The following is a 23,379-nucleotide window of genomic DNA, read 5'->3' as shown; positions in this document are numbered from 1 at the left end:
GCAGAGTGACGGAGCATTACATACGAAAAGCTTCAGCTGCTGCCCGCAAAGCTAACATACCTGTGGTGAATATCTGCAGGGCAGTGATGCCTAAAGGTTGCCACACCTTTACAAGTCACTACTGCTTGTGAAGCAGTCTAAGAAAAGACTGCAGTGAAGCACGCAGTTCCATACAAATTGCTTTAAATAAAGCGAGTGTTTGCTGTTTCCGGTCTTACATTGATACTGCAGGTATTGAGTATTAAACGGTTTCATTCTTTTCATCATTCATAATCAAGCATGGGAATCTAGGAGAGATTCAATGCTGTAGAATAAACTAGTTACTTACCTGTAACTATAACCCTCCAGTGCGATATCTTAAAAAATGTAATAGCAACCCTCTACCTTTAGAGGCTCACCTATTCCTATCCCCACACACTTGCATTCTAAATCTGAAAGACTGATCTCTTTTAGGGGAGTGTGAGGGAGCTCAAAACACTCTGACCTAAATGGCTTCAGTTTTGGTCTTTTCCAATTCGGTGAAAAGGCTATCAATAAACACAGTTTCCAGCAGTTGTGCAGTGCTATCGTAAATGACTGTAGGACTCCCACAGCAACAAAGTGGAATAATGTAAGCTTGAAAATCTATGAAATATACTAAATCGAGATCCCTGAAGTGACACGTAACTAGTCTGTTTAATTGCAAGAAGCTAAAATAAGTTTTCAACACAAATGCCAGGGTATGAAGAAAACCTTTACAGACAGGAGAGCGCAAGAGAAGAGGTTTCTTAAATTTTAGGCCTGGCAATATGGGAAAAAGATCATGGGTTAGATTCTTATTAGCTGCACGTTGCTTAAGCAAGTGAGGACTTGACCTCGACAAACATAAAAACAAGGATATAACATGCAATTTTCTGAAAATATTCACCATAATTTGCAACACTGCTGTTGAGTACTAATATTGTTTTGTCAACCAAATGTGAGCTTGCCACCATAACATCTTTAAGGAAATCAACTCTATCAACAATATATTTGCCTGCTCTGTGGTAGACATAAAAGATATTACATCTTCACCAGTTTCCTTTCCAACACAGTCACTTGCAAAAAAAAAAAGTAGCAAAACTGCTAGGACTGAAGCTCATCGTATGACCCGAAACAGAGGGCAGGAAACTGGAGAAAGCAATTCTGAATTCAAAGCTCAACCAGAAGACAAATTTTACTTAGCTGCAACTGTAAACCCTGTAGAACTTTAGGCATCTTTTAACATCCAAAGAAGTGTTCTTTTTGTTACATTACAAGGATTTGTTTTTAAAACCACTAGTTCGTTTAAATGAAAATCTGACAGCAGTTTGAAGATAAAGTAAGGGTTTGTCCTTAAGAAGATCATACTCCTAAAACTGCAAAGAAGATTACTGGTTATTGAAGACCTGAATCTTACTTACTCTTATTGCAGAATTGAATCCAACAGACGAGCCATTTTCCAAGAGAAGTATTTTAAATTCACTGTGTACGGCTTCAAAGGACTTCTTGTAAGCTGAGCAAGTAGTGAATTAAGTTGTCAGGGAAATGCTATACATCTCAGGGGTGGGAAAACCTAAAAAGCACTTTAAGGATCTGCTGTGCTAAAGTAAGAAATGGTTGTTAAATTAACCATGTCAAATGCATGGCTAAGAAACAAGCGTGATATATCCAGTAAAAAAAAAGGCACAATTTCATGTGGAGCAGAAGAAAAAAACATGTGTTCTTTGTTGATTACACCAAATAAATAAAATACAGTACGACTGTCACTTTGCTCCACAAGTTGTATTCATTGGCAGTGCTCCAGCATATTTCTCTGCAATCGTGAGGAATGTACAAGTCGGAATTCACTGTATTCAGGAGTTAAGTCGACATTCTTAACATTCCAGGATTTGGGTGCAAGATCGCACCTTCATTGCAAGAAAAAAGTTCCGGTGGGGGTGCTCTTCTTAGTACAGTAGCTCTGTGAACCACTATTCTATTGGCCATCATGAGGCAATTTTAAGCAGCAAGGTTCCTTCTTCATTGTTGTTGTTGGTACTAGAGGAAGTTGCGGAGAAGCTTACGTAAAAGGTACCTGACCACGCATTTTAGGTTTCGATCAGTCGTAAACTTGTTTACATTGAGTTTGCCCTAGCAATATTTTTTTCAAATGAGTTTGGATTAATCCTACAATTGGCATTCTTTTGAGGGGTCTACTGAGGGTGTCAGCACAAGCATTGTTCATGCCTGTGAGATGTTCGGCTGTTAATTGGATGTTGTGTTGAATGGCCCAATCCCATATCTTCTGGGCATCTTTGGATAGGAGACAAGAATGTGTATCTACACGTTTGTTTATAGAATACATGGACTTTGAAATGTGAGCTCATACTAGTACTGCACACGCTAATACTTGGTAAGAAGGACTGTGGACTTAATGTTGTAGCCCTTAACGCCAGGACGTTGATGTGGAGGAGTGCTTCGTTCACTGACCCTGTGCCACTGAAGGCTGCTGCAAAACTGCAAGTAATCTTAATGTGACCCTACCCGGACATAATGGATTAGAGTGCCTAATCTATATGATGCACAAAAAAAGGACGCGCCATCGGAGAACATATGCAAGATACAGCTTTGAACTTCTCGTAGGAAAGAGGTAGATTTCAACCATCCTTGCCTACACAGCTGCCCCCAACTGCCTGAATCCAGATTTGTCAGTGTCTATGGCTATATCCGTTATGGCTATAAATGTTCTTTCCTCTTCAAGAAAAATAGCTTTGAGCACATTAATCACAGTGGGTCAGGACTGCTAGCACTGTCTATGCCCTGGCTCTTGTTGCAGAAAATCTCTTCCAGATGTTATAGTGTCTTCTGCCCTCTGTCTGGTGGTGCAGAGCATGGTGGTGATGGGTTTCTAGATAGACTCTGGGAAGCTTGAATAACTATAGAATCTGCCTGAGGATATCCACAAGAGCAAGCAGGTGTATTAGGCTCTATTAGTAAAATAATAAACACAAGCCAGGAAACAAAAGCAGCTGGATTTTATTACTTTGTTTCTCAGATCAGATGTGCTCTATGATCGAATTAACTCCAACCACTTTACATGTTGGCTCCTTAAAATCATAAAGGAAACAATCATTGTTTCGCCAGAACTGGAAGATCGAATCGTTTTGGTACTCTCAATCAAATTTAGGAAAACCCTTACATCAGGATGGGAGTCTGAAGAGGAGTACTATCCCCCGTTTTTGACGCCATAATCATCTTATTCTGGTCCATTAAAATGTGTAATATCATGAACTTCCACGTCCTTCTGGAAATCATCTGTGTAGATGTCATCACCATTGTCATGAGTCAGAATCAGACTTGGCGCCATAGGAAAATGCAGTGGATGAGACACTGATGGGCTGTGTATGAGCTGTAAACATGTGTACGGCATGGTAGGGCAAATCTGAGGCATTGAGTTAGGTTGTGAAGTCCTTATTGATTGGCTGCTGCAGGTTCAGCAAAGTGGATGTTACAGGCTGGCAGCATAAGTATAGAGTCTTTCACCAAACAAATTGACATATGCATCATAGGCAGACTTGAGATTTGAGGGCTTTCATCATTAGCTTTTCTATACTGCTGTTCCTGCGGACGTTCTGCAAGGGGTGGTGAATAACCCGGGCAGTCAAGTCTTCCTCCCTTTGCCCATGACTAAATTAGAAAACATTTTGCTTCACTATATTCCTCCTAGTCTAGGTCCTGATATTGAACCTTGAGCTACATGGGACTGTACACGTACCCAAAAGGCCCATCCTTATTTTTTTTGCTGAAACATTTTTTATTATTTTCCAAAACAACAATGACTGTTCATTACACCACGGGCCCCGTGTTCATTAAGGGTACCTTCCCACCCAACCCCAACTCGTCCCCTCCCCCCCATCCCCACGTCAGTGCGCCCCTGTCCCCTCCTTCTCCCCCGGTGTGCCCCCCCTTCAAAGGAGATCAGTTACAGTTGCTCACCCCTTCTCTGTGTAGGCAAACCGTCCCTCTTGTCCATGCCTCTGGTATATAGCTAGGGATCTCCTTCATTCCCATCTCCTCTCATTCCCCAGTTCCCCTCATCTCTGGCCGATCCGACGTGCTCCCTCCTTCCCCTTCCTCAGATATCAGCCCTGGAGCTCCACTACCAACGCTTCCCATGCCCTGGCCGTCGCTAGCGCTTTCTCATCATCTCGTCTCAGAGCCAACTGCACCCGGAGCGTACCCTCCGCCCCCGCCCAGCCAAAAGGCCCATCCTTAACCAATTACTCTATTGAATTAGCATTGAGGAGGACAAGGGGAAACTTTATTTGTTGAAGTATGTTCAGGCATCAATAGTGTTGGGATGCCTTTTTCTGACATTACAATCAATTTTAGCATTTTTAAGACTTAGATGAAAGTGTTGTTGTCAACAAGGTGCTTGTGGACTTGTTTTTGTTGTAGTAGAGGTCATCAACATTGCTGTCGTAGAGGTCTTCAGGGGAGTCATTGTTGAGGATGTCATCGATGAGTCGATCGTCACCGTTGGCAGATTGACACTTCCTTTGGTGGGGATCTCTGCTTTCCTTGTTGACAGTGATTTTGTTGGCAGCAATGGTTTTTTTCAAGGATGGTTTTGTCACATTTCTTTGTCAACTATATCATAGCTGACCCCATTAAGGAGGTAATTGCCGACAAATTAGGCCCCTTTAAGTCCAGATGTATCCTTTTTCTAGTCGCTGCTGATCCAGAAGTAATTTTTTAGGTGACTCTTAGGGAAAATGGCCAACTTAGGTGCAGATGGCGCTCCTTGGGCGTGGATTGCATCTCCTTAGAAGCAGACGTGGCAAAGCATCCTTCAAGAGAATGAGCCCTTTTATGACCTTGAGGTCCCTGCTGAACCCTCATCAAAAGATGATGCATCTCTAGATTTAAATTACTGAAGCCAGAGTAAAAGTCTACCCCTACCTGTCCTTTAGGGTTTTTGTGGAAAATGGGTTACCTTTCTCACAGTCTTCAACTTTGTGATCACACTAGAGACAATAAATGTATTGCTTTGTGGTTCCTCAGAAAGAAGATTCATTTTACCACAGGTTCCACAATGCTCAAAGATACCTTTATTTGGAGGTATTAGACACTGTATGCTTAATTCAGTTGTTAAAGCCACAGAAGTGGGGAATTCCATCTCAAACCAATATCCAAACTGAGCCAAAATAGCACATATCTGAATAATAATAATAATCCACATTTATAAAGTGCGAACAATCACCCGTAAGGGTCTCTAGGCGCTGGGGGCCGTCAGGAAGATTAAGCAAGCTATTGTCCAGAGTCACATGGTGCTGGGCTATCTGCCGCCGGGGACTGAACCGTGATCCCCAGATTCCAGAGACAGTCACCCTGGCCGCAGCGCCACACCTCTTCCCTGAATAAGATTGAACAAAGCTCGGGGGAATCCCTTCACACACAATGTGTGGCAGAAGGCTGAGGTAGGGTAGCCTGGGGAGGATGGGGGGGGGGGGGGGAGTGGTGTTCTCTGAGCTTGCTTGTCATTGGTTTAAGCCTGGTTCTTTAGAAATGATGCGAATAGTTTAATAACAACCGCGTTAAATATTTTCAGTTCATGTTTAACACAGACTGCTCACTATGACTACCAAGGGTCTTCCAGCTCGAAGATGAGGATGATTTGAGCATGTGAATCTATGAAAGATGCTTTACAAGCCAACTACAAAATTGTCAATCAAGATAGGTATGGCCGAAAGGGAGGGGGGGTAGCGATACTGTTCAAAGACCACCTGACATGCCAGCCCATTCAAATGGCTAAACAGGATGAGCATGAAACACTATCTTTCCAACTACTTCATGATGGTCTCACCATATTGGCTGGCGCTGTGATTTATAATCCTCCAGGTCACCAAGCTGAACTCAGTACCAGGCTACTTACCCAACTCCTCCCGGTTTGCCTGAAGTATAAGAATTACTTAGTAATAGGTGACGTCAATGTTCACTACGAAAAAGCTGATAATCCGGTTGCCTCAAATGGAGAGCGACATTAAGATTCTTCAACTTAAGCAATGGATCAAGGGGCCCACCCATATAGCTGGGCACACCCTTGACCTACTATTTTCCAATATTGAATCTATACTGATTCAAGAGATAAAACCATTGTTATGGACAGACCACTCGCTTATATCATTCCCACTGGGTCTACCGGCTGAACTAACTCAACCCTGTAAGCCCCAACAGACAACTAACAGAGCCTGGAGACTAGTTACTGAAACATCGTTCCAATCACACTCCCCCCACCCCCCCCTAACACTCAGACCCTGACTGATCTCCCAGTGAGCATGGGAGCAGCTAACCTGGAGTCTGAAATCAGAACGACATTGGACCAACTCGCCCCTAAGTTAGAACCTAAGCGATCGCAAAGACCCTCCACTGAGAAGTGGTACACACTCCAACTCAAGGTACTCAAAAGGAAGTACCAAAATATCGAATATCAATGGAGACTGTCCAAACTGGAAACAGATAGATTACGGTATTAGTCCGAACTTAAAACTTACAATCACGTTATAAGAAATGCAAAGAAAACTTACTATGCACAACGAATCAATGAAAACTGTATTTCAGCAAAGGAGTTTTATAAAATAGTTAAAGAACTCAGTAAACCAGCCAGCATGTCCCAAATTCTACCCCCGTCAGCAGTAGCCTGCAAAAAAATTAGCAACTTCTTCTCGGATAAAATAAGCAAAATATACTCCACTTTCAGTCCTATTACGAAAATAGACCTAATTAGTCGGAAATTCCAGACCCCACACCCCGAAGCTTCATCAGAGATTAACAATTCCCCCCCCCCCTCACAGAGACCGAGGTCTTAAAGGCAATGGGCGAAGTGATGTCAGGATCTCCCCCTAGACCCCTGTCCCCATTTCATTTTTGCTCAGACTGCCTCAATCCTCTGCCCATATGTCACTCAGCTCTTTAATAACTCTTAACACTGCCACCTTCCCTGATATTTGGAAACAGGCAGTAGTAATCCCTCTGCTGAAAAAGGCAGGAACAGATGTCCTCAACCCTGAATACTATCGCCCAATCTCCCAACTTCCATAAATCTCAAAAGTTTTGGAGGTTGGTAAACAGACAATTATCAAACTACCTAGAAACTAACTATCTATTAGACCCCCCTCAGACTGGTTTCAGGGCTACCAACGCTACTGGCAGTACTGGATAACATCAGATCATGTACTGACCAGGGAGGAGCTGTGGCTCTGATACTTTTAGACCTGTCGGCAGCGTTTGACACGGTCTCACATAACAGAATGCTGGAAATCCTTCATGAAAAGGGAATCCACTCTAAAGCTCTGAAATGGCTCAGTTAGCTTTTTAGCAACCGAACACAAACGGTTCAACTAGGTCATTTCCAATCTAAATCTAGCGCCATCAGCTGTGGTGTCCCGCAGGGGGCATCGCTAAGCCCCACCTAATTCAACGCCTATGTTTCATCTCTGGCGAAAATCAGTAGAAAATGGGGAATTGGTATTTGCTCCTATGCAGACACACAGCTGATGGTGGCCATTGAGGAAAGACCTGAAGCCACCAATATAAAGTTACATAACTGCCTTTCAGAGATGGCACAATGGATGCAGGAGCATTGTTTGAAATTAATTGCAGGGAAATCAGAAATCCTGCTCTTTGGAGGTGCGAAGTTAATTTGGGACGCCACATGGTGGCCACAAACACTTGGTGTTGCTCCAATCCCTAAGCAATGCGCAAGAAACCTGGGCATCCTTATTGACGACACTATCTATGAAGGACCATGTGCGGGCCCTTTGTAGTAAGGGCTTTGCCACCCTGAAACTCTTAATTAGACTCTTCCCCTGGATCCCGTTGGACTGCAGAAGAACAGTCACGTAAGCCCTGCTTATAAGCCAACTCGACTAAGGAAACGCCTTATTCGTGGGCATGACCGAGCTCCTCTTCACGCGGCTACAGGTGCTTCAAAACGCCGCAGCTAAACTAGTGTGCAATAAAAGCAGACTAAGCTCAGCATCGATGTGCATGAAAAACCTGCACTGGCTACCTATACGTCAAAGAGCAGTATTTAAACTGCTCAGTCACGCACATAAAGTACTGTATCAAAGCGGCCCCAAAATACTTCAGGGGAAAATTGAGTTCTATGTCCCCACAAGGAGCCTACGGTCAATACATCAAGCATTGGCCAGAACAAAGCGCATCAAGAAAGAGAGGACTGGAGGGCGCTCCTCATATCTGTCAGCCAAGAAATGGAACGAACTCCCCCTAGACTTACAGCTCACATCTAATTACCTGGTGTTCCGAAAAAAACTGAAAACCCATCTGTTCCCCAAAAATTAATATACACTTGTTTTCCCCTCACCAGCAGCTGAGCCCTCCTTTTCGCTACTAGCGCCTTGATATCCCTTGAGATGAATGCCGCGCTCTATAAATAAATAAATAAACAAAGATCCAATATTGAAGAAGAAAGAGTTCTGTGTCTTATCATTGGGGACTTCAGCATATCAAGGGTAGCCCTTTAGTCAAACTTCAGTCAAGGGTTCTGCCCCGTAACAGCACCTACTTAGTCTGTGTCAAGCCCGGGACACAGACCAAGTAGGTGCTGTTACGGTTGATATGCTGAAGTCCCCAGTGATGCATATACTCTCCCAAAATGGGATGGAGTCAAGAATAGTAATAAAAGCAAGATAATTAATCTGATGACATTTACAAAGGAGCAGCTATCTGCCCTTGTAAGATGAAAGTGGATAAGGATTCCCCGGTGTGCAATAACCAAGGAGGATACCCCCTTTTTCTGCTCTGAAAAAGTCCTGGACCTTACTGGCCATTCAAGGACTCACAAGGGTCATAGGACCATAAAACTCCAAGTGAACCCCCCCCCCCCCACCCCCCCGTTTTGTATTTTAATACCCCTGACAGTTCCACGAACAAAGGGATACTGGGATCTGTCTGCAGATTTTTAATCTTTAACACCCCCTGGCCATATCTCTACAAGAACTCCCTGGAATACGGTTGAGTCCACCCTGACCTTTAGGAGCCTAGGTGACCCGATGAGGAAGCATGACACTACTAGAGTGTGTGAGGGTAATACTAACAAAAGGAATTGTTTCCTTCCCCACAATCTAGTGAGTAACAACTATAGAGTGCTTCAAAAGAACCTTCCCATACCTAACTAACCAGGGTTAGCTTTAGATACTTGTGAACATGATTCACAAGACCGTGGGGTACTTGTTGTGTAGAGTTTAGTACAAGAGGATGCACTTCCACTAGAGATCCCCTCTCAGCCCTTACGGCACAGGAGACGTTGCCCTTCTCCGAGTACCATAGTTCTTGCTATCAGATTGGATCTACAAACTTGATAGCAGTGCTCCCACAATCTACTAGGTAGTACCGTGCGACTCCACATAGGCTTAATTCTACCCTGGAAGTGACAGAGCGGAGCTGATTATATGTGCCACCGATTCCAACGTCTGTTTATTTCTTTAATCTTTCCACTCCTTCAGAGGCGGAGCACAAAGCATTTGTCAGTACACGCATGCAGATCTCAAATTTAGGACCTTTTTAGAAGGTAAAGAGACCACCCCACAAAACAGGGTTGGGAGTGGATTTGGCTTCGGAGGAAGAATGAAACCTATGAGTCACTGGAGCAATACTCTACAGCAACAGCTCTCTGGTTGTCTTAAGGTAGGACTTTCCATTCACAGGACTGATTAGGAGGGGGGTAGTGGCAGGAGTACTAGGTCTGTAGTTCAGAAGCAACTATCTGGGGATCAAAGTGAAATAAATTAAATGAATAGTTTGAGACCTTTCAAAATACTCTGATTCTGATCCCTGCCACTCATCACAGCCTCCGGTACATGTCTCTAAATATGGACTGACCTCCATCAAGTAGCAGTACAGGAACGGCCCCTGGGAAATGATGAGATTTGTGCAGATACAACTTGCCACAGTTTGCTGAATAGCACACAGCTGCTTTTTGGCCAGATCAATCCCTTGACGCAATTTGTCCATATTACTCCTGTAAGAAACAGAAAACCAGTTATATGAAAGCAAGGAGAGATGAGCGGAAATTTCCAGTTCTCAGTGCTGTAGTCACCTCGGATATAAAACCACAAGGACAGATCCTTATACTCAGACTGGAACCCAGACTTATTAGTAACAAGTAAAATGGTCCCAGTGGGTCAAATACGTCCTGAGATTTACCCACCCAAGTCCATCAATCACATTGAGGGGAGGGGGGGGGGGTCGGGGGGGGAGAGGGAGTAGTTTGTCACTCAATGAATCATTGAGCAGCTGGTCAATTTGAAATGCAGTGTATTAATCAGATATCTGTGCTAGACGGATAAAATACTTACCTGTAATCCTAGTTCTCTTCCTGGGGTATCCACAAAGTCATAAGCACTGAATTTTCCCGCCCATGCACGGGGACCCCAGAATCTATAAAAAAAATTACATGTGAAAACATATATAGACAGCTATATGTATATATACATAATTTTTTCACAAACCAATGCAGCCTTCCAGAATAAATCAAAGGCTAATCAATGTTCTGAAAATCTGCTTTTTCAACCGTAGATTGGACAAAATAGAAAACAGGACGACAAGAATCACTTGAACTCTCTTTAATGACCAGAAGAAAGTTATTCTGCAAAACAGCAGGCATTGTTAGCCCATAGGCTGCATTGAAAACTCAATAACATAGGAAATGAAAGCAATTATTAGCATAAACAGGCAGCCATGACCCCCAGCTTCCCATCCTGCCTCAGAGGTGACAGTTAGGTCAGCAGTTCTTTGCGGATCTAAGATATGACTTTAAAATGCCTAATTTGCCTGGGGAGGTGGGTGGTTTGCTTATGACTGATGAGGATACCCCTGGAAGCGAACTAGGATTAGAGGTAACGTATCCTTCTCTTCTAGGGGATCCTCATCAGTAGTCATAAGCACTGAATCGAATAGCAAGCCCATCCTCCACCTGCAGGCAAATGAGAAGCAAAACTATAGAAGCTGATTTCAGCATTAAAATAAGTTTCTCAAGGAGGCCTGGCCTACGTGAGTGTCTTCTCTAGCATCCGAGTCGAGACAATAGTGTCGAAAAGAGGGGCTTATTTGATACATGACACTATCCATCTGGAGATGGAGCTCTTAGGAGATGGAGCGCTTCGAAGCTGGGAAACCTGTTCCGAAGGAACCATAGTTTACAAACAATTGATCAGATTTCCTAATAGCCTTAGACTTGTCTAAACAGAATTTTAAGATCCTTTTTAGGTCTAAAGAATGAAGAGACCTCTCAGCTGGCGTAGATAGATTAGGAAAAAAGGAAGGCCGTGAGATGGATTGGTTAACATGAAAATCTGACACCACCTTCGGAAGGAAGTAGAGATGGGTTCTCAGAACTACTCTGTTGTGGTGAAAAACAGTGTACGGCTCAGAGCAGAGCGCCTGAATCTAACTCATCCTACGAGCTGAAGGGATTGCTACTAAAAAGGCAACCTTCCATGTAAGATGTTGAAGGGATGCTTTGTGGATAGGCTCATGGGAGGGGGGTGGGGGGTGGGGGGGGACGGCATGAGCTTGGACAGGATCAGGTTTAGCTCCCAGGGAAGTGAAGGTCGTCGGATTGGGGAAAAAAAGATCTTTAATCCTTGCAGGAAATCCTGGACCACCTGAAGTTGAAAGAAGGTTGAGAGAATGACTTTCCATATGCCGTAATGGCAGCAAGGTGTACATTTCAGACCCAATTTGGCTAAGTGGAGGCGATGAGGAAGAACTACCTCCTCTTGACCTTTGGTAGGTTGGAACCCCTTCTGCACACACCACATATAGAAACGTTTCCATTTAAAAGAATAAGAGTACCTTGTAGAAGGCATTCTAGACTCTTTCAAGATGTTCATGCAGTCCGGAGGAAGAACTAGGTGTCCATACTGGAGGACCTCAGGACCCATGGTGCTAAGCTCAGCAAGAGAAGGTTGAGGAGATGAATCCTCCCATTCATTTTGGGCAGCAGGCTTGGCATGCACAGCAATCTCCTGTGCAGGCACTCCAATAGGTGCAGAAGGTCCAGTACCACAACTGTCGTGGCCAGTCTGGTGCAATCAGTATCATCCTCGCACTGGAGTGGAATAGCTTGGTTATGACCTTCGGGATGAGAGGAAGAGGGGGAAAAGCATACACAAGGCCCCCTGACCAGTTGATCAAAAGGGCATTCCCTTTGGACCCTGGCCGGTAAAACCTGGACGCGAAGTCGCAGCATTTTTTGTTTGTATCGTCCACTTAGAGATCGATACTTGAACGACCCCATTCTCTGAAGATTCCTTCCACCACCTTGTCATGTAGAACCCAGTCTTGCTGATCGTCGAAGTGACTGAGGGAATCTGCTTGAGCGTTTTGATCACCTGGCAGGTGTATTGCTGTGATTGACAGTTGCCTTGCCAGGAGCCAATGCGAGAGTGCTTGAGCCTCCAAGGATAGAGAGAGGTATCTGGTCCCTCCCTGCTTGTTTAGATGGTGGTTGTGTTGTCCGTCTGGACTAGTATAGAGCTGGCCTGAATGGAGGTGTGATAAGTCTGTTCTTTGGTCGACCCCCGACCTGGAGTTAAGAGGGACCCTATGTGCACTACCCAAACCTGGAGGAAAGCATGTGTGATTAGAGACTGCGTCGGAGGAGACCGATGGAATGAACTCCCACCAAGAGGATTCTCTGACACGTCCACCATGGGATAGAGGATTTCGCAGCCTGTGACAGATGAACCTTGTCATCCCATTGAGGCATCCGTTGATCCCACTTGTCCTCCAGATCCTTCTGTAAAGGTCGCATTCTCAGCCTGGCGTTGGGGACGAGAAAGATGCAGGATGCCATCGACCCAAGGAGAGAGGCAAACTGTCGGACTGAAGGAAAGGGAGCGTGAAGAATCTGTTTGCACTTCAGAGTGATATAGATCGTCTCTCCTCCGAAGGATACAATTTTCCTACGGCGGAGTCTATTGTTGCACCCAGATAGTGTATTCTCTGAGTAGGATGTTGAACCGACTTCTCGAAATTGACATGAAGGCCCAGCCACTGCAAAAGGGCTAGACCGTGTTGATAGTGGGTCCTTGCACACGGGGGGGGGAGGGGGGGAGGGGCTTGAGGTCCCTTCAGAAGCCAGTCATTGAGGTAAGGGTAAACAAACTGTCCCTGGCGCCGTACAGCAGCTGCCACTACTGTCATGCATGTGGTAAACGCTTGAGGATCTGACTTCAACCCAAAAGGAAGAACTTTGAACTAGTAATACTTGGATCCCATTATGAAGCATAGGAACTTCCGGTGACGTGGGCTGACTGGTACATGAAAATATGCATACTGCAGATCTATCAAACACATCCAGTCTCCTTGTTGGAGATGAGGATATATTTGATGGATAGCCAGCATGCAAAGCTTTTCCCTCCAGATGGATCTGTTTAGAGTGCGCAGATCAAAAATAGGCCTGAACTCTGCTTTTCAACCTTTCTTCTTCACCAGAAAATACCTTGAGTATACTCCTTATCCTCGCTGATAGACAGGAACATCTTTTATGGCCGATTTTCGTAGGAGAGTGGATAATTCCTGTTGTAGCAGTTGTAGATGGTGGCATTCAGCTTTCACTGGCGCGATAGCCGGGGGTGTATGACGAAAACGTAGACGGTACAACGTACTTAACACCCATTGATCTTTTGTGATGTTGCGCCCCCCCCCCCACTGAAGTGGGAAATGGCGATGGGGGAAGTGAACGTTCATTGCTTTGAAGGGGTTTTTGCCTAAGTGGTGGATTGGCATGGAGCCCCTCTCCCAAGGGAAGTGTGACGCCCCTGAGAGCGGGTTCTGGGTTGATGTTGCTGATTCCTCTGCCATTGAGGGGGTTTGAACCCTCTGATGGAATGCCCTGCGGTTGTATGGCATGTATCTGCAGCGGAATTCCTTTTTCAGTTCAAGGCCTACTGCCTTCAGGGTATCGAGCTCAGTTTTCATTCTGGTCATTTCAGAGTCTATGTGTGTGCCAAAGAGGGAACTCTCTGAGAAAAGGAGGTTTAGAATTAATTACTGCGGTTTGGGCTTCAGTGCAGAGAGCCGAAGCCAGGATGAGCGTCTGGCACAAATCCCATGCACATAAGAATGAGCAGATAGGGTTGCTCCACCCACTGCAGCGCTAATAGTTTGGTTCACTACTAAACCCCTTTCTTGTAATACATCCTCAAAGTCTCTGTGATCCTCTTTGTGAAGGTTGTCTTTAAATGTTTCCAAAGAATCCCGCAGGGCCTATCATAGGGCCATAAGAGAGCTGAGGGAAGAGTCCTGGGTTCTGCTTGCTTTGTCCGGAGGCACCGTTGAGGGGGAAGCCACTGCAAGCATCTTTTTCGCCGCCACGATAATCACAGAATCCGGAGGTGGATCCGCTCTAAGGAATAGTGTATCCTCTTCTGGAGGTCTGTACTTCAAGATCCTTACCGGGGCAGTCTTAAGTGTTGCCGGTGTGAGAAACACATCCATGACCGGCTGAATGAGCCCAGGTACCAAAGGCAATAAAGGCCTTGTTGCTGATCTTTGGTGCAAAGTTTCAAAAGTCATAGGGTATGAGGGGTAGGCATGTCAATGTTCAATTTTGTTACAACCCCGGTAAGTATGTCCTGAAAAGTACCATCATCATCCACTGGGGAGACTCTTGAAGGTGGACTATCTGTGAAGGTAGGTGAATAGTCCCTTTTTGAAGAAAAAGTCCAGGACAAAGACCACAAAGGAGATCGGTCTCTTCTACAATGACTACGTGCTGGGGTCCTCCTCCTTGTAGGTGGAGTCGCTGTTCAAGCACGAGCTCGACCACTCGGAGAGAGTATGTGAGAGAGGTCTACTGTCTGCACCAACCGAGCCAGTGGAGAGCTGTGCAGGGGGCTGGAGTAGTCCAGCGGTTCTCACACCTGCCCTGTTGAGGAATTCTGCCAATGATGTAGTGGCAACATCCCCCTGGGAGAAAGGTGCACAGAGGTTGATCTCTGCCCTCTTGTCTCTTGTACAGGAGGCTCTGTTATCTTTGGTTAAGAACGCTCAGGAGATGGGGAGACTGAGCTTTCCGACGTCAGTAGTAGAACCACCAGTGATCTTGAACTTGACAAAGCCACGTGTCCCTTTGACGTTGAACGATCAGACGGTCTTCTTGATCGAGATCGTTGACTGGGGAGACTGTCTCTACGTCGAGCGTTGAGTCACTGAGACATCTTGGACTAGCATAGGGCGCTGGGAAGACACTGATGGTGTCGGGATTCTCAGCATCGGGATAGATGTCGCCGACGGAGATTGGTGCTTTGACGCCGGCTTTGTCTTAGCCCTTGACGTTGAAAGAGACCGTGCTGATGGCGAGTGTTGCTTTGACGTTGGCCGCGAGGTCAATGACGGAGACAGATGTCTAGACATCGTACGGTTAGGTGACAATGGTGAATGCCTTCCGGATCTTGACAAGTCGTCATTGTGGGTCGATGACTCGACCTTGACAGTTACCAGGTTGAAGTCAAAGGAGGGGTTCGTTTCGACTTCGAACATCTGAGTCGATGCCAACGGAGACAGACGTCTAAGACGTTGAACGCCGCTGAGTTGACACCAATGGAGAAGGCTCATCTGATACCTCCGGATGCCGATGAATAGACATTAAACTTGCAGTTTTCGGTGTAGTCTTCGATGCCAAGTGTTGCTCCGATACCGTCCACAGTGGATATTTCGTCGACAGGGAAACTAGTTTCTTCATCGCTGGAGGCAACTTCGACGCCGAGCCAGATGCCGAAGGAAAGACAGGGACCTTACTTTTCGAGGTTGACCTGGGTATCCTCATCCTATGCCTCACTGGAGATCTTCCTCTTGAGGTAGATTTTTGCTTCTGTGAGACCATAAAGACTAATTCTCTCCTTCTCCTTGAGAGTGCATCTAGAAACAGTTTTACAGTTTGGCATGTCTCAGAGGAGTGAGACTCAAGAAGAGAGTATATACACAGAGTTTAAATCAGTAGGAGTCAAGGAGAGGGCGTGCTGTGACAGAAAATCAAGTTTCTGCCAGAAAAACTGTAGTACCTTACTCTACAGGATGAAAGACATCAAGTGAACAGAAACTACCAGATTTTAGAGACTCTAGGGTCCTGACTGAAGGAGCCGGAAATACAAATTGACCTAACAGTCAACTCTGAGGCATGAGGGGAAGCTGGGGATCATGCCTGCATTAAAAACAGGGAGCCAGATAATGCTAACAATTGCTTTGATTTTTTATGTTATTGAGTTTTCAATGCAGCCTATGGGCAAACAATACCTGCTGTTTTGCAGATTAACTTTCTTCTGGTCTTTGAAGATAGTTCAAGTGATTCTTGTCCTCCTGTTTTCTATTTTCTCCAATCTATGGTTACAAAAGCAGATTTTCAGAACATGGATTAGCTTTTGATTTATTCTGGAAGGCTGCATTGGTTTGTAAAAAAATTATACATATATATATTTTCATATATGCATTTTTTATAGATTCCAGGGTCCCCACGCATGTGCGGGAATATTCCGTGCTAATGACTTTGATGAGGATCCCCTGGAAGAGAATGTATGTTACAGTCTAGTGAAGATGGCACGAATTGCAGAAAGTGCTGTGTGTTAACAAGTCACTTACCTTCGGTAACAATATTTCTGGTAGAGAGTAACCGGATTCCTCACCTTTTGAATATTTCCCCAGGCGTCAATCTGGACCCGGAAACTTCAGAGCAGTACCTCTGTTAGGGAGGTGCCCCTTTTTGCATGGTTACCCTGCACTTTTTGCCTGATATCTGATGCAACTTGACTGGGTGTACCATGGGTCCCTCCCAACCAAGTTCACTGGGCCAGTGTTCTTTCCCAAAAATGTTCCTTTGTACCCACAAATGGCACCTCCATGGCCACAGGTAAGCCCCTTGTAAAAGGTATCATGGGTACGAAGGGCACTGTGACGAGGTAAGGCTTCTAAGGGCTGCAACACCTATTGTGCCACCCTTAGGGCCCCTATACCTTAACACCCACAAACTGCCATTGTTCTACACCAAAACACGTAGCCTGCACAGTAAAGAGTCGACATGGCACACATCCCTGTGTGCCATGCCTGCAGCCCACTGCCTGAGGCCTAGGTAAGTCATCCCTCTAGCAGGGTGCACTAGCCTTCAGGTGAGGGCACAGTGTCATGAGTCCTGTGTCCCTACAGCTTTCAAGTCCATTTTCAGACACTAAGTGTAGCAAAGCCATAAAGAGTATATGGTCTGTGAGATGGTTATTACAAACACCATAGCTCAATAATAGCTTAACTAAAAACTGGGAAGTTTGGTAGCAAACTTCTCAGCATATTAAAACCACACCGAAGCCAGTGTAGGAATTAATGTAAAAAGCACTCAGAGGGCATCTTAGAGAAGCCCCCTGAAAAACGTCCAGCCCTGGCGTGGTTCCTAAATGGCTGCCCACCATTTGCCACCACCAAACAGGTTTCTGGACCCCAGGGTAGAGAGCAGTCAGAAACAAAGCCCATCCTGGGCAGGGGTGTCATGCCTCTTCCCCCCAGGATGGGCTGAGTCCATGAAAGGGGAAGCTTCAAAGGCCTGCCGCCTATGGACGCTGTCCCTGCATTTTGCTGCCCCCAGCAACTGGCTCCCACCAGTTCCGCCCCCCACTTTGGGCAGGAGAATCAGCGGGAAACCCAAGCTAGGAAGAGAGGTGTGCCCAGCTTTGCCAACCCCACCCCTCAGGTGGGGGAGGCAATGTGAAGCACACAGCTCAGTCCCCTCCATCTTGAGGCTCATGCCCCCTCCCACTGGAGGGTGGCATAATACAGGGTGTACCCACCCCAAGGAAGGGACCCATTGGTACCAACCTGCACACCCCTAAATCGAGTATTTTGGGGCAAATCCGAAGCTTGCCTCCCCAGATTCGAGAAAGAAAGAAGGACGACCAAAGAACCGTGCTGACCCAGGAAGAAGAAGAGGACACCAACTGCTTTAGCCCCAGCCCTACCATATACCACCTTCCAAGAGCATGCAATCCAGCAGCCAGGAACCCCCAGAGCCTTGCAACCATCTTACAAACTCTGTCTCCCATGAGCACCGGATTTGCTCAAACAAAGACTCACCCCAGAATCCGGATTCCACGGCGACTACGCTCCACTGTGCACCCAATGCCCACGGCCCGAGTTAGAGCGGCCCAACACCACCTAGCGATCCTGACCTGGGATCTGGTGATCCCCCGACCTCCCTTAAGCCTCAAGACGACACCTGCAGCCTGCAGAGAAAGAAAGAAAGCGAGAGAGCGAGCGAGAGAGCGAGCGAGAGAGCGACACAGACACACACACACCCCTTGGAGACTCCAATTTGAAAAACTGCTGAAATTGCAAGTTCTCCTGATTGCGATGAGATCGAGCTAAGGTTTTCCCCATGCATGGAAAAGGTCTTGCAGCACCTTCAAATATGACTGCTAGGCATCCATGAGTTAGTTTGTCCGCTCTAGTGTTCAAAGATTCCTCTAGGTGGTTCAACACCAGGAAGATCGCTTCATGGTGAAGCCATTTCTAGAGGGATAGAGTCTCCTGGCACAGGGTCCAAAACCCCACCCCACCGTGTTTGTTGCAATACCCCATGTTGATGGTGTGGTCTTTGAGTACTTGCACCAAACTTCCCTTGATAGAGGGAAGGAAGGCTGTCAACACCAAGTGAATGGCCCACCACAGCTCCAGAAGATTGTTGTGGAACCAGGCCTCCGCTTTAGACCAGAGGCCTGCAATCTCCACCCCTTCAAGGTTGCAGTCCCAACCTAAAAGGGATGCATTGGTCACCACTGTCAGTACTGGGTGGGGGAAAGAGGGGCTGCCACTGACCCAATCGCAGTCGAGCAACCACAACCGAAGGTCTTTTGCAGTCTCCTCCAAGATCTAGACGTGGTCAGAGAGACCCTCTTCATGTTGGGCCCACTGAGACTACAGATCCCACTGTGGAGACTGCATATGCCATGTGGTGTGCTTGACCATTTCATTGAAATCCACGATCAGAGGCTGGAAGACCAGGATCATAACAGGAAAGGCACAAAACTGGACCATATCCAGACTGACTCCAATGAAAGGGAGCATCGGAGAAAGAGGCAAGTGTGACTCCAGCATGTTAACAGAAAACCAAGGATATTGGGAGGGTTGAAGTAGTCTAGCGGTGGTTGACAATTGCCTGGGATGAGCCTGCCTTCAGCAACCATTTGTCGAGGGAGGGGGAAGACTGGGACTTCGGACCTCCGAAGAATTGCTGCCAACACTGCTATCACTTTCTTGAACACCCAAGGGGTGCTGGTGTGACCAAAGAAGAGGATTGCAAAATGGAAATGCAACTGTCGCAACATGAACCACAGATGGCGGTGTGGGGCTTCAGGAGGAGATGTGAAAACAAGTGTCCAATGCTATCATCCAGTCTACCGTGTTGAGGGCAGACAGAACCGGGGCTAGCGGGGGCATCATGAATTTGTCCTGAAGGAAGAGTGTCTTGAAAGGGTGCAAGTCTAAAATGGGACAAATGCCTTCATCCTTTTTGACCACCACGAAGAAGGAGAAGTAACAATGAATTGATTTTAAAATTTATATAGTGCACAAAATGCCTGAGGGTGTCTAGGCGCTGGCGGAAAGGTTTGCCGGCGATAACAGAAACAAGTGACTTTAGTTGAAAAATAGCCAATTTTTTTGTGATTTTCTAAAGGAGAGTAACGTAGGGCTGTTTTTGATGTCTTTCGGGAGTGAGTTTCATAGTTTCGCAGTGCCCAGAACAAAGCTTGTGCCTCCCCAACGAACTTTATTGAATTTGGGAGTTTGCTCTGCGATGATCTTAAGTTTCTAGCAGGATGGTACCAGGTGAAGTGTTGTTTCAAGAACAAGGGACGTGTCCCGTTCATAGCTTTGTAAACTAGGCACAGGTATTTCAAATCTATCCTCTTTTTCCACTGGGAGCCAGTGAAGTTTTCTCAAACCTTGGGAAATACACTGGAATTTGGGAATGTCGAACAGCAGTCTGGCAGCTGCGTTCTGCGCCTGCTGGAGTTTGAGCATATGCTGTTTTTGAAGGCCCGCATACAAGGCATTTCCGTAATCAAGTCTAGCCAAGGCTAGAACGGTCACCAGTGGTTTTTACTGCTTTTGGGGGGATAAAAGTGCGAACTTTTCTGACTGTCTTTAGCATCAGGAAGACCAAAGATGAGACCTTCTCAATCTGATGATGAAACGTCAGTTTGTCATCGAAGATGATAGGCAGATTCCTCACCTTACTAACTGGGACTGGAAGAACTCCCATACCGGGAGGCCACCAGTTGTGCGACCAAAAAGATGTATCGGAGCCCAGCAGGAGAACCTCTTTTTTACCTCCGTTTAGCTTTAGGCAGTTCGCACTCATCCATTGGTCTACGCGGGACATGCATTGCCTGAAACGGTCCACAGTTTCCTCCAAATTGCTTGAGATGGACACCACTATTTGAGTATCGTCCACGTAGGAAACCAACGAGAAGCCAAACTGCCTAATGATATCAGCCAAGGGGGTCACATACAAGTTGAACAATGTTGGGCTCAGTGAGGAGCCCTGCGGCACCCCACATGGAAGCGTAAACGTCTGAGCATGAATCTCCGATCTGAACATATTGAGACCTATTGTTCAAATATGATTTAATCAAATTAAGGACAGAGTCCTTAACTCCTGCCTCTAGGAGCCTTTTGATTAGGATATCATGATTAACAGTGTCAAAAGCCGCCGATAGATCCAGCAGTATTAGGGTGGCTTTGGCACCTGAATCCAGTATTGCTCGGAGCTCCTCTGCTGCCTTAACCAGGGCAGTTTCCGTGCTGTGCCCTTGTCAAAAACCATATTGTGGGGTGTCTAAACGGTCCGCTGAGGAAATGAAGGGTGTTAATTGGGTGTTTAGGATTTTTCCCAGGACCTTGGCAGGGAATGGAATCCTAGCACTAGGTCTGTAATTGCTAGTGTCGCTGGAAGAAAACAAGTTACTTACCTGTAACTTTGGTTCTCCAATATTGGAAACTTTCATAGATTCCCATGCTTGTATCATTCCCAGTTGTCGGAATGGAAGTCCCCTGAATACATAAAATACTAATCGAAACCATTACCAAAACAGAACCTAGGCCCAGGCCCATTCTTTGTCTTGCAACCTATCAACCTTTTTATTTTTTTGCAAAAGAGACCAAAAAAAATGAACCACCAATCAGATTAGCCTCACCCCTTAGAACCCTCCTGAGAGGAGCTCAGAACCTCAGATTTCCGTAGCAGTTGTGTAACCCCACCACTGAAGATGGTAGAGGCTGAGCTTTCCCAGGGGAGGAGCGTGGGTCGCATGGGAATCTATAAAAGTTTCCAAAACTGGAAAACCAAAGTTCCAGGTAAGTAACTTGTTTTCTTACTCCAGTATTGGAACTTTCATAGATTCCCATGCTTCTATCAGAGTAGCTAGCAGTTGGCAGCACATTTTTGGAACCATGACCATTATAAAACCAAGAACAAAGCAATAGCATATGCACCATAACTACAATATCAATGGTCATTAAACTTAAAAAAACCTTAGCCAATATAAACACATAAGGGTCAAAAATGTGCAAGAGCTGAAAAAACAGTAACGTGGAAGTAGGGATGAAAGGGAAAACTCACCACTACTGAAAGAGGTTCCTCAGGACTGCCTGGCCGACTGCTGTGTCGCTCTGCATAGACGAATCCAGGCAGTAATGCCTTGTAAACGTATGGGTACTGCTCCAGCTCGCCGCCCTGCAGATCTCCCGGATAGGAACTCCGGCAAAGAGGGCTGTCGAAGAAGAGATCGCCCTCGTGGAATGAGCATGGACCCGCCCTTCCAGGGATTTGCCCGCTGCTCTGTGACAATATTGGATAGCGCTGGTAATCCAACGATAAATCCCCAGCTTGGAAAAGGGAAAACCCTTACGAGGGTCACTGAAGGACACAAATAGTTAAGACTTCCTGAAGTCCTTTGTACATTGGAGATTGAATTTTAAGCACCTCTGAATGTCAAGAGAGTTAAGTGCCTTTTCTTCCGGAGTAGCCGGTAGAGGGAAAAATGTTTTAAGTAAAACCGGTTAATTCAAATGAAAGTCTGAAGGCACTTTCGGTACGAACTTTGGGTTGGTACGTAGTATCACTGTCCCTTTTTTTGAACTGGAGAAAAGGTTCCTGAATGGTTAGAGCCTGTAATTCACCCACTCGTCTAGCCGAGGTCAAGGCTAGTAGAAGGGCTACCTTCCAGGAGAGGAATTTCAGCTCCGCCCGGTAAATAGGTTCGAAGGGAGGCTTCATGAGTTGGGCGAGAACCAAGTTAAGATGCCAAAGAAGAGGAGGAGGCTTGACTGGAGGGAAAGCTCTGAAAAGGCCCTTGAGAATCTGTTTGATTATCTTTGCCGACCAGAGGGAAGGACCTGAAGATGCGCGTCTGAAGCGAGAGATGGCTGCAAGATGCACCTTAATGGAAGAGTGAGCCAGTCCCGGTTTTGCCAATGAAAGAATCCATGGAAGAACTTTATGCGGTTCAGACTTAAAAGGATGGACACCCTGTTGCTGGCACCAAATGCAGAAACACTTCCACTTCAACCTGTATGTCTTGTTGGTACTTGGTGCTCTAGCCTGAGAGAGAACCTCTTTACATTCTGTTGAAAGGGTCAAACCAAGAAATTCTCGCTGCTCAGGAGCCGTGTCGAGAGCTGCAGAGATTGCGGATCAGGATGCCAGACTTGGCCCTGGGACATCGTCAGCAGCGAAGGAATCGGCTGCAACGGAAGAGGGAGAGAAGGTGCAGTTCTGTGAACCAAAACTATCAGGGCCATGCAGGAGCTATCAGAATCATCTTGCAGGGTTCTGCTTTGAGCTTCCTGAGAAGTCTGGGGATCAGGGGAATGGGGGGAAAAGTGTAAACAAAAGCGCCTGACCAGGCCATCGAAAGCGCATTCCCCAAATGATCGCGGATGGTGTAACCTGCTTGCGTAAAATCGGCATTTCTTGTTCTCTCCGGCGTGGCAAAGAGATATATGAAAGGCCTGCCCCATCTACGAAAGACCTTCTGTAGAATGGAGTGGGCAGTTCCCATTCGTGACTGCCCGACTTCAGTCTTCTCAGTGTGTCCGCTGCATTGTTGAGAACACCCGGAAGGTGTTCCGCCTGGAGTGATATCTTGTGCTGGATTGCCCATTCTCAGATTGACTGGGCCTCTTTTGACAACAGCCGAGATCTGGTGCCGCCTTCCTTGTTTATATAATGCATGGCCATCGTATTGTCTGTAAGTATTAGTACTGCAGAATACCGATTACATGAAAGAAAAGACTGCAAGACCAGGCGAATCGCTCTGAGCTCCAGCAGAT

At 46.1% G+C, this 23,379-nt stretch overlaps 1 protein-coding gene across 2 annotated transcripts in view; it reads right to left on the bottom strand.

The window, feature by feature from the left end:
* CDC45 (cell division cycle 45) overlaps positions 1 to 23,379 on the bottom strand; it is a 433,910-nt gene that overhangs the window by 93,683 nt on the left and 316,848 nt on the right. For both annotated transcript variants that reach the window (XM_085633419.1, XM_085633420.1), the window contains one exon: positions 9,883 to 10,021. In XM_085633419.1, the coding sequence (XP_085489545.1) occupies positions 9,883 to 10,021 (139 nt within the window). The remainder of the gene's footprint in view (positions 1 to 9,882; positions 10,022 to 23,379) is intronic.

This window comes from Triturus cristatus, chromosome 11 (genome assembly GCF_964204655.1).
Source record: "Triturus cristatus chromosome 11, aTriCri1.1, whole genome shotgun sequence".
Lineage (NCBI taxonomy): Eukaryota > Metazoa > Chordata > Amphibia > Caudata > Salamandridae > Triturus > Triturus cristatus.
The sequence above is the reverse complement of the archived record's forward strand: the minus strand, read 5'-3'. Positions and strand labels throughout refer to the sequence as shown.